This window comes from Ursus americanus, chromosome 6 (genome assembly GCF_024610735.1).
Source record: "Ursus americanus isolate L20-20 chromosome 6, mUrsAme1.1.p, whole genome shotgun sequence".
Classification (NCBI taxonomy): domain Eukaryota; kingdom Metazoa; phylum Chordata; class Mammalia; order Carnivora; family Ursidae; genus Ursus; species Ursus americanus.
Window position 1 is genome coordinate 15,451,451 of NC_142132.1, and position 11,019 is coordinate 15,462,469.

An 11,019-nucleotide genomic window follows, 5' to 3' on the forward strand; every position below is an offset into this window, starting at 1 on the left:
CCTCACTGGGCATGGAGCTTGCTTAAGATTCTCTCTTTTCGGGTGCCTGGGTGGCTCAGTTGATTAAGCATCTGCCTTCTGCTCGGGTCATGATCCCAGGGTCCTAGGATGGAGCCCTGCATCAGGCTCCCTACTCAGCAGGGAGTCTGCTTGAACCTCTCCCTCTGCCCCTCTCTATCCACCCCCACCCCCACTCGCTAGTGCTCTCTCTCTCTCAAATAAATAAAACCTTCAAAAAAAAAGATTCTCTCCCCCCTCACCCTTTGCCCCTCCCATGCTCTTTCTAAAAAAAATTAATTAAAATAATTAAAGAAGACTGTTAACAGAGGGGGTGGGCAAGGATGGGTTAAATAGGTGATGGGGATTAGGCAGCACACTTATTGCAATGAGTCCCGGGTGGTGTATGGAAGTGTTGAATCACCAAATTGTACACCTGAAACTAATATTACACTGTATGTTAATGGATTGGAATTTAAATAAAAACTTACAAAAAACTTACGGGTAAAAGCATTAAAAAATTAAATGAAAGAAAGACAGACTTGAGGTCAGGGAGCATTCAATGCAACTTTATAGTTACTGACTGTTTTTCTACTATTAATAGAAAGGATTCCAAATGTATGTTTTTTTCCTAGCAGCTAAGGAAACATATTTACATATTTAACCCTGCCCCTTTCTGTTTATAATAACAATGAAATTCCTGATTATTATATCCTCATTTTGCTGTCACCAGAAATGGGATACTTGTATTACAAATGTGAGAATTTCAGTATCCACATTTGACTCACCTAAGAGGTTAAAAAAAAATCTATATACATTAAACATATAATAAGATGTAAAAATGATTTTTGAAAGATATTCAATAAATGTTTTAATAAACTTACATTTAGAAAGTATTCACAATGAGATATTTTCCAATCTCAGAGCATTAACTAAGTTTATTTTGCTTACAAATTAGAAGTCGGTTCCTAAGTCCCATTAGCAAGAAAATGTCCAAGTCTGAACACAAAATACAAATTTATATAAATATAAATCTCAAATACTCTACAGAAATAATTCTAAAGAACTAGTTTCTAAAAGAGAATATCACTCATTGAAATAGTTTGTAGTAAAATGTTTTCTAGCCTAATGTTATACTAGCATTATTCAAGTAAGTAGAACTCAAATTAGCATATATTATATCCTTAATTATTATATTTCATATTGGCACTGTCCTTTCTGATTCTCAGTCCCAAACCTTTCAGCCTAGTTTTAGCCCAAGATAAGTATTCATTTTAACCTATGTGAGAAAAGGCTTATAATTCTGAGTGTTTTGTTCTTTTCATATAGAAACTGAAGATGGAATCAGTGCTAAGAGAACTAAAGTACCACTTTTGATACCATATTTGCTTCTGCATTCCCCCCCACCCACCATCAATCTTCCATTCAAAAGAACCATTTGAAGAATTCTCTTATTCCCTAGTGAAATCCCCACGGTAGAGGAAAAAAACTAAGTTACCATGGAACCAGCCAATTAATTTTGACACCTGCTTACCAAGATTGATCATTTTTGATATCTGTTTGCTAGGTTGCTATCCGTCAGCTTAGTAAAAGATTTTCAAGATAATTAATGAAGTGAAAATATCCAGTCTTTCCCACTATGTCATTACTTCAACTGCTGAATAAAACAAGCCACCATCCTCAAATAAACCTTTTTCAGCTTAGCATACACTTTACCAGGAAGAATTCTTTTCTTCTAAATTGATTCTTCCTTTAACATTAAATACCACATTTTACCCCTTAAGAGTATACATAAAACACAGAGTAGTACCAGTTATATTTACTCTAATTAATAGCTTGGATTCCATTGAGAAATGAAAAAGTACTTACCAACAGAGTACAATGAATCATAGGAATTAACAGTTTCCAAGGAAATGATTTATATTCAATGATTAATTCAGGGTTAATTGTTATTTAACTATATTTAAGAAGCTATTCCTCTTTTACTCACTAATGTATTATGTTTATGAACACCATCTTCCTGTTATTTAAGTTAGTTTAACTTGACCTTTCCTACTAACTGGGACATCTGTTAGTGAGGTTACAGGCTGCTGATCTAGGTGATTAACAAGTTCCACTACTACAAAATGTAGATAGGAGCTTCTCAGGACCATAGCAATCTCTGCCCTCTTTACATAAATGGAGCAAATCCACCCACAAAAAGGCCAAAATCACTAAATCACATATGTGCCCAGGTTATCTTCCTATTTATTTATAGAAAGAGGTAAAAAATTGATGCAGCTTTTTTCATTGTTGTCTACCAGTTCATATGTTCAAAATTCTTGCTTGATAAAAAGGCTGGCTGCAATTGTCATAGCCAAAGTTTCAAAACACCTAAGTAAAAACAGCTACTAACAAACACAATTCAATAAGATACCTTTCCTTCTCTTGAAACACTTTTTAAAACTTTTAATTAGCATCTTTCAAATTTAAAAAAAAGTATCAAAAAAAACTACAGTATTATACTAATTTGTGATAGTAGGAAGCGAGAAAACATTTCAATCTATTGCTACAAATGAATTTCATGAAGCTTCATTTTAAGAGTTCACTTCTAAAAACCTGCTGTAAATTAATTTAAATAGTACAATCTACCTAAAATTAAAAAGGGCCCTTCAAAAAAATACAGTTTCACAATGAGTTTTAAGGGGCATGGTTTAAATTAGCAACAGTAAAAAAAAAAAAAAAAAAAAAAAAAAAAGGAAAATATGCTGTATTGAAAACTCCTAGGACATTTTCCTATAATCCACTAATAAGGTGAATCATACTTCCTACCTTTGCCTTAGAGCTCGAACCATGTCACTTAGATTTTGCCATCATCCTGACAATAAATATCAGTAATCTACATAGTACAATTTCAGAGACACCAAACAGCCAGCAAATTTCACAATAACTATCTAGAAGCCTAAGAAGGTGATTTACTTAATGACTATTATCTGCAAATTGTCAAATGGCTACCCTAATGGCCTCAACTATCTTACTTGCTCCTCCCCCCAATTCTCCCATTTCTTCTCATATCAGGCAGGAATGTAAGAAATATCAGCCAATAGGGGGAGAGTATCTTTACTGTTGTAAAGCAAACTCCTTAGGGCCTTCAGCTTCAGAGAAAAACCAGTGATGCTCTCACACAACAACTGATAGTGAAATTAACAGTTCAAAAAATCCATTATCTTCACCGCATTAAAAAGTCCAGATATTTCATCATTTTACGTTACCCAAAGTCACTCTCATATTCTCAATTAAAATTGTCCTAGCAAATTCAACTTAGTATATTGACCAAAAGTAAACATTCTGGAGTTAAGCAACTCAGCCCTTAGTACTGTGTAATCTTGGGCAAATGACTTAAATTCATTGCCTCGAGTTCTCTCTGTAAATCCAGTATAATAATCCTAGTAACTCACAGAGTTGTGAGGAACAAATGAGATAATCCACGTCAGGCGCTTAACCGTGTTTGGCACAGAGTAAGCCCATCATCAACTCTTAGGATCACTATTACAATACTAAATAAACTAAAATCTTCGCAGTGGTTACCTCGAGAGAGAGGAGTAGGATGGGAGTAGAGAGAGGTACTGGTAGACCGTAACTTTTAACCTTTACACTTCTGCAACTGTTTGAATGTTTGGCAATGTTCAAGTATTTCGTGAGTTACTTGCATAATTTTTGATTAAAAAAACAGTGACCTAACAAAAATGGTGTTTGGCACCGTAACTGACTATGGAAACGCTCAAGAGCAGGGAACCAGAAGCCGCTGCGGACACCTGGACCACCGCGAGGGGTTTGCGTGCCGGGCGGTCAGGGCTCCGCGCGGGTCCCAGGGCTCCGGGCACCGGGGCTGCAGGGGGGCGGCGCGCTGCGGGCAGTTCCCAGCCCGGGGACCCGAGGCCGCGTTGAGGGCGCGGGGGTGAGGCGACGGATGGGAGGGGGCGCGACGGGTGCGGGGCAGGGCTGAGGTACGGGGTCCCGCGAAGACACTTACTTGAACCTGCCCTGGCAGTGCTGGCACTGGTCCCCCACCCAGCCCGGGTCGCAGAGGCAGGTGGAGTTAACACAGCGGCCCGAGAAGCAGGAGCCGGTCCTCTCGCACGGCTTGGACTGGGACACCTGCGCGTAGAGGGCCAGGTAGAGGAAGCCATAGCACAGCAGCCAGCTGTTCCCGTCCAGCAGCCAGGAGGAGGCGCCACCGCCGCCGCCCGCCGGCCGAGCCCTCCACAGCCCGGGGGCCGCCGGCTGCGGGGGGCCAATGCGGGCCCGGCCCCCCGGTTCCATCTTTTCCGGCGCCCCTGCCCGGCCGGGCTGCGCTCGCGGGCGCGGACAGCGATGCTCCAGGGGGGGAATTCGGCCGGAGAAAACCGCGCCGCCGCCTCCGCCGCCGCTTCTCCTCCTCCTCACCGGCGCCTGCCCCAGTCCCGCTCCCCGGTCAGGAGGGACAGATCCCAGTTGCCGTCGCCTCCGTTCGGCTCTCTCCAGTCGCACTCAGGCATCGCCTCTCGGTCTGTTGACCTTGTCCTCAGCGAGTCGAGCCCACCGCCGCGACGCCCGGGGCCGGGCCGGAGGTGGATAGCGGGCGGCGCGGGCGGCGCGGAGCGCTCCAGAGGGGACCTGCGGGAGGGGGAGGGGACCCCGCGCGCGGCCCCGCCTCGCCCGCGGCTCGCGCCAACTGCCTCGGCTCCAGCCCCGCGCGCCAGGGAGGGCGGGGGCCCGCGGGAGCCCCGAGGTGGGCGCGCCCAACACGGGAGGGGAATTCGGGAAGCGGGGCTCAGCCCCGCACCGCCCGCCCGGCGGCCAGCGGCCCCCCAGCAGCCATCTTCTCTCCGATGCTGTCAGCCCGGCACCAGGGCTGCGGCTGGAGCCCGCGGTGCGTTGGGCCGCCTGCCCCCACTCGCGCGTGCCCACGCTCCCCCCCACAGGCCCAGCGCCGTGGTCTCGCCCCGCCCTGACAGGGACCGGGGACTCCCCCGCGCGCGCCCACCCGGCCCGGCCCGCGAGCTGAAGAGAGATTGGCCCCCCAGGTGTGGCCCGCGTGCTTGCAGTCCCCTTCCCGTCGGCGCGCGGGGGAGGACCCGGCCCCACTCACACCACGCGCCCCCTGAGCCCCACCAACGAAAGAGCAGACCGGGCCGGCTTCGCAGCTTCAGCAAAAAAGAAGCCCTTCCTGGCGGCCGTCTACAGCTGCAAAAGTGCAGCGCTTTTCCCCCCCGCGTTTCCCCTTCCTCCGCCCCATCCTCCTGCCTATTCCTTCTTTTTTTTCTTAGAAAAACTCCAACAACACACAAAGAGCTGAGCATGTGCAGCAGGCAAAAGTCTTAAAGGCACCGCAGTCCGACACGTTGTGGGGTCCGCAAGAACTGGGAGGGGCGGAGGTTAGGGGCCGCGAGGGTCGCGGAGCCGTGGCCGCGAAGGGACTTCTCCAAGGGGGAGCCATTTCTTCCGCGGAAATGATGACTCCCCCGCCCCCAACAAAGAGCTACGAGGTTCGGAGCCCAGGGCGCGCCACCCCATCCCGGTGCTGCCTCGGAACCCCAGGTATCTCGCTTTTCTGCTTGTCAGTGTTTCCTCCATCTGGGACAATACTCTGCCTTGAAAAATATTGCAACATCTGGGCTTTTTTTCAGAAGAGCAGAAATGATGCCCAGAAAGGAGCCGTTTTCCTTTCTCAGCGGCAATCTTTCCTCCTTTAGATGACTTTCCAAGATTTGATGGCATGTGCTGAAATTTTTGCTTTGTACTTTTGTGCCAGCCCTAAATAGCCTATTTCAACCCTTGAGAAAGGAAGCCGAACACAAATTGCAGCCATGTATACTCGAGTTACAAGCAATGTAATGGGATCCCCACCAAAGAAGAGCAGACAGTATGAAAAACAATTTGAAATCTACCGAAGGCATTTCTGACAGCAAAAGGAGAAAAAGTTTTAGTTGTAACCACACAGTCATATTATTGTTAAGATTCAACTCATGTTTATTTCGGGCATAATGTACCCACGTCATCTCTTTTAATCTCATTTATCCCCACTTTGCAGATGAAATCCTCCATTAACCCCATTTTGCAGATGAGGATAGAGAGACTTAGAAATTTGAAAGATTTGTCAATGGCAGGTTGGGGGTAAGTAATGAACGGAGCTTTAAACACAAGTCCTGTGACTTCCGTCAGCCCCGTGTCTTTTTCCACTAGTTACCAGGCTATTTCTACTAGCAGTTGCTTTGTTCTACTTTGGTGGATAAAATGTAAGTTTTGGCTTGGTTTGCAAATACCTCAGCAGTGACTTGAGGGAAAACAAAGGTCCAGAAAGAGGTGGCTCCTTTGAAAGGAAAAGGGGAAAAAAAGAAAACCATGATTTTCATTAATATAACAAACAAATCACAATTCCCCCATAATATCAGTACTAGAAATGTCATCCTCAAACCTGAAAGTGAGGACAGCCCGTTCTTCCTTTCACATCTTTTCTGTATCAGGATGCTCCTTAGAGACTACTTGGGATGAAGGAAGAAGAGAACATTCTGGGGGAAAAAAAAAATTAAAAAGAGGATATTGTGAATCATACAATTTAATTTCCATGACTATAAAATCCAGAACTCTTTCTAGTAGTGGCCATACATGAACACTCTCTGCTGCCTTCTCCATTCTTCTCTCATGCCAGCCAAAGTTTAAAGTGAGCCACATCTTTCTCACATCTAATGTAGAGTTGCTTTCAGAAAGGTGGAAGGTAGCCAAGCTCTTAAAACAGTCAGTGAGTGTGAAGGTAATTCAAAGGGTACACTGGAGCCCCTTTAACAAGAGCGATCACTCCTCAGCCACATACTGACTGCAGCCTGTATTTGAGCAAAGGATTTGCCCATTAAAAATATATATCTTTTAATCTCATAACCACTATAATCAGCTCAGTACTTCACGTTACACTGAAGAACATGCAGCCCCACAGGCTTCCTCTCAACTTTGCCTTTGGAATCAAGCTGAATATACTAAATCTATATAAAATTACTCTCCTGAGAATCTCATAGGATTACCACTTGCCCTATATCCTATTTTTTTCTTTCATACTCTTTCAGTCAGCATTTACTGAGTAAACTATTACGAATTTAAGGAAGAGAAAACAAAGATGAATAAAACATGAGGTTCACCCCTGGATAAGCTTATCTATTATCTATTAGACTCAGTAGATTGGGAGTTCCTTATACAATTAAGGATCACGTATTTTACAAATGCAGACACAGAAAACTTAAATGATTTACAAGAGTCACACAAAAAGTCAGCGATAAAGCTTGCCTAGAATCTGGACTAATGTTTCAGTGTCTTCTATGATCAAGAAATTTTAAAGCTCCAACATGGTTATCTCTTTTTTCTAAAAAAAAAAAAAAGTAGAGTCAGCATCCTAGTAGTACTATCCAACACTACAATAATTCATAGTATTGGTAATAGCAGTAATAAATCCAGCAGAAAGGTGAAAATTTACTCCAAAGGGGTAGTGGAGGGAAAATCAGTTTTACTGAAGTAGGATGAAACTGTTAAGATTGGAATTATCTATTACAATTTCTCCAAGGGGAAGAGATAAGAAAAATATATTTGTTTTCTCCACAATTAGCCTTACAGATATTTGGGGAATGTGTTTCATTTCCATTCATATCACTTAACAATGGTACTATAAAATGATGGGCAAGAAGCTAGGACTTCACATTGCCAAACTGAAGGAAATTCACATGATTTTCTAAGAAGAACAAGAGAAATGACAGTTCCACTGATCTTTTGATTGCAACTCAAAAAGTAAAAGATCCTATTTGGACTAATGAACCAAAGCAGCCCCTTCTCAGTTGCTTGACTGAAGAATGATCTCTATTGTTCACCATTTGGCTCATAGGAGGCTTCTGAAAGCAGCCAAGATAATGAGAGCTGCAGATAGCCTGGCCACAAGAGCCAGAGGTGCATTCATTCAAAGGGATCCTTAGTGTAATTGGGACAGTATTTTTAAGACACTGATAGAGCATGAATGGTCTGTGGTACTAGACAGTAAAGAAAAAATCAACTTTAGGTACTCATTGAAAAACTATTGATGATACTAAAAATATTCATGTGGCTATGTGCTGAAATACCAACCTTCTCCCCACCAAAATCTAACACTTGCTTTTCTCTTGGATTCTATCAGTTTCTCTTGCTGTCACACTTGCAAACACACACATACACTGTGATCCTGCCAATTTTTCTACTTAACACATTTCAAACATATTGTTATAAGTAAATCCAAGGAAATAATTCCAAAGATTCTGAATTCACAATGCAGGGCTATTAAGTTTTTTTAACTGGGAAATAAAATGAACATACTTCAACTTTCATCCTAAATATTCAGACTTATTACTCCCCAAAACATTTATTGCTAGTAGTCAGTTGCAGAAATTTGTCTCTCATGAAATTTAATTCAACAAAAATATGGCCTATGACTTCCCATTTTGTTTTGCTGTGTTTTTTTTGTAATTTTTATTTTGTTATATTAGTCACCATACAATACATCCCTAGTTTTTGATGCAATGTTCCATGATTCATTACTTGCATATAACACCCAGTGCACCATGCAATACGTGCCCTCCTTACTACCCATCACTGGCCTATCCCAATCCCCCGCCCCCCTCCCCTCTGAAGCCCTCAGTTTGTTTCCCGGAGTCCATAGTCTCTCATGGTTCATTCCCCCTTCTGTTTACCCCCCCTTCATTCTTCCCTTCCTTCTCCTACCTATCTTCCTATTTCTTATGTTCCATAAATGAGTGAAACCATACGATAATTGTCTTTCTTTGCTTGACTTATTTCACTTAGCATAATCTCCTCCAGTCCCGTCCATGTTGCTGTAAATGTTGTGTAATCTTTCAGATGGCTGAGTAATATTCCATTGTATATATGGACCACATCTTCTTAATCCAGTAGGACTTCCTGTTAAACATAGTAGACTAAGTATGAGCATTTACCTCTGCTCCAAACTCTACCAACTTCACAGGGAAGATTTTTTTTTTAATTTTAAAGGTATAAACTTTAATGAAGGGGGGGTAAACAAAAGGGGGAATGAACCATGAGAGATTGTGGACTCTGGGAAACAAACTGAAAACTTCAGAGGGGAGGGGAATGGGGGATTGGTATAGACCAGTGATGGGTATTAAGGAGGGCATGTATTGCATTGTGCACTGGGTGTTATACGCAAGTAATGAATCATGGAACATTGCATCAAAAACTAGGGATGTACTGTATGGTGACTAATATAACATAATAAAAAATTATTATAAAAAAAAAGACAGTTCACATGAACTGCTTCTGTTGGAAAGAAAGCTGCTCTGGAGGGAGGTTGGGAGAAGGGAGGAGCTATCAAAAAATATAAGGAAAAGAAAAAAACTTCATTTAAAAGTGTTTGTGTGTCGGTGGTTGTTCACGTTTCTGTATCAAAGATGTGCATGTTCAGACTAATGTATCAAAATAAAAAAAGAAAAGGTTTAAAAAAATAATAAAAAAAATAAAGGTATAAACTCACAATAACAAAGAAAATGAGAAAAGAACCAATTAGTTGATAAGAGGTGTCAATGCATTTGAAAGTGTCAGTGAATTGGAAGGAGGAAAGGGAATGGAGAAGTGACATCTAAATCATTTATGCCTACAGAGATGCGTAACAATACAAAACAAGACTGAAGAGCCCAGGACTCAGAGGTAAGAGGTACCATGAAAAGTAGAGGTGGGGCTCAAGGATGAAAACAAGGAGAATACTTGAGGGAAATATAAGGGTCCGTGGTCCCCTTCCTTACCCCAAACAGCCAAAGATGACCCTAGACCCAACCCTGACAGGAGGTTAAATCTCTTAAGAAATTGAATCCTAGAGGCTCCAGACTTAGAGCACCCACCATAATGGAAGGAGAGAGTGAGGTACACCGCTGAAAATGGGGAAATTAGGTAAAAATCTATATATTGAATGGTGGATTTCCCTACCACCTTTTCCTTCCCAGAATACCTACAGCCAACCAAATAACCTCCAAACAGAAAATTGAAGGATTCTTATCTGCAGAAATTGAATAGTCCAAGAGAAAATATATTGTCAATTGGGAATCTCCAAACCAAATGGCAAGCCAACCTCCAGCTCAAGCTATAGTGAAGCCTGCTGAGTCAGTAAGTCTCACCCAATCTTTTTTTTCATGACTCTCTTTTAAATACAAACAGTAAGGATTCATTAGACATAAGAGAAACCAAAACAAACAGAAAAGGAATTTAGAGGAAACACAGTCAAGGGACAAGGGAATATTTTTTTAATCATAAAACAAGAGCTGGAGGGGCCCCTGGGTGGCTTAGTTGGTTGGGTGTCTGCCTTCGGCTCAGGTCATGATCCCGGGGTCCTGGGGTTGAGCCCTGCATTGGGTTCCCTGCTCAGTGGGGAGCCTGTTTCTCCCTTTCCCTCTGCCTCTGCCCTAACTCATGCTCTCCCTCTATCTCAAACAAATAAATAAAATCTTAAAAAAGAAAAAAAGAACTGGATACTCTTTAATAAATAAAAGGACACTCAGAGAACAAAAAATGAAAATTAAAATTTTCATTTTAATTAGCCAAATTTAAATTAAAATACAATCAAAGAAAGTCTAGAAAATAAAGTCTAGGAGATCTCCTAGAAATTAGAATAAAAAGACAAAGTTTCTCCTCTTAGCAAGGAGGGAAAAACTAGGGGGAAAAAAATTCACTAATGATTATGCATAATAGACTCCATATTAAATTAAGAATTTATAATATTGTAAATTTATTAATATGTACATTAATGGCACAACTCCTATGTAGGAGAAGACAAAATATGTATCAATTTCAACATAAGATTTCTCAGAACTGAACTGAGCTTGCATATGAAAGAACCACTATAGCTTAAAACATTGAATTAAAAGATTCACAAATGGAAAAAAAAGGGGAAAAAGGCAAATGGAATGGATTGGAAATAAGAATAGCACTGAAATTCTCAACAGAAAAATTAGATGCTCAAAGTGGAGA

At 42.0% G+C, this 11,019-nt stretch overlaps 1 protein-coding gene and 1 long non-coding RNA gene across 8 annotated transcripts in view; one reads left to right on the forward strand and one right to left on the reverse strand.

Annotated features, from left to right (window-relative positions):
• The window catches only part of ATRNL1 (attractin like 1), a 747,087-nt gene extending 742,788 nt beyond the window's left edge, over window positions 1-4,299 (reverse strand). For all 7 annotated transcript variants that reach the window (XR_015724716.1, XM_045803217.2, XM_045803216.2 and 4 more), the window contains exon 1: window positions 4,010-4,299. Coding sequence is in view for 6 of the 7 variants with exons in the window: in XM_045803217.2 (XP_045659173.2) it covers window positions 4,010-4,299 (290 nt within the window). In the remaining variant the exon portion in view is untranslated. The remainder of the gene's footprint in view (window positions 1-4,009) is intronic.
• A 682-nt stretch (window positions 4,300-4,981) lies between these two features.
• LOC148109759 (uncharacterized) lies at window positions 4,982-10,393 on the forward strand. The gene is made up of 4 exons (XR_015724717.1): window positions 4,982-5,556; window positions 6,050-6,132; window positions 9,659-9,705; window positions 9,999-10,393. It is a non-coding gene; the product is annotated as an uncharacterized LOC148109759 (long non-coding RNA).
• The last annotated feature ends 626 nt before the right edge of the window (window positions 10,394-11,019 follow it).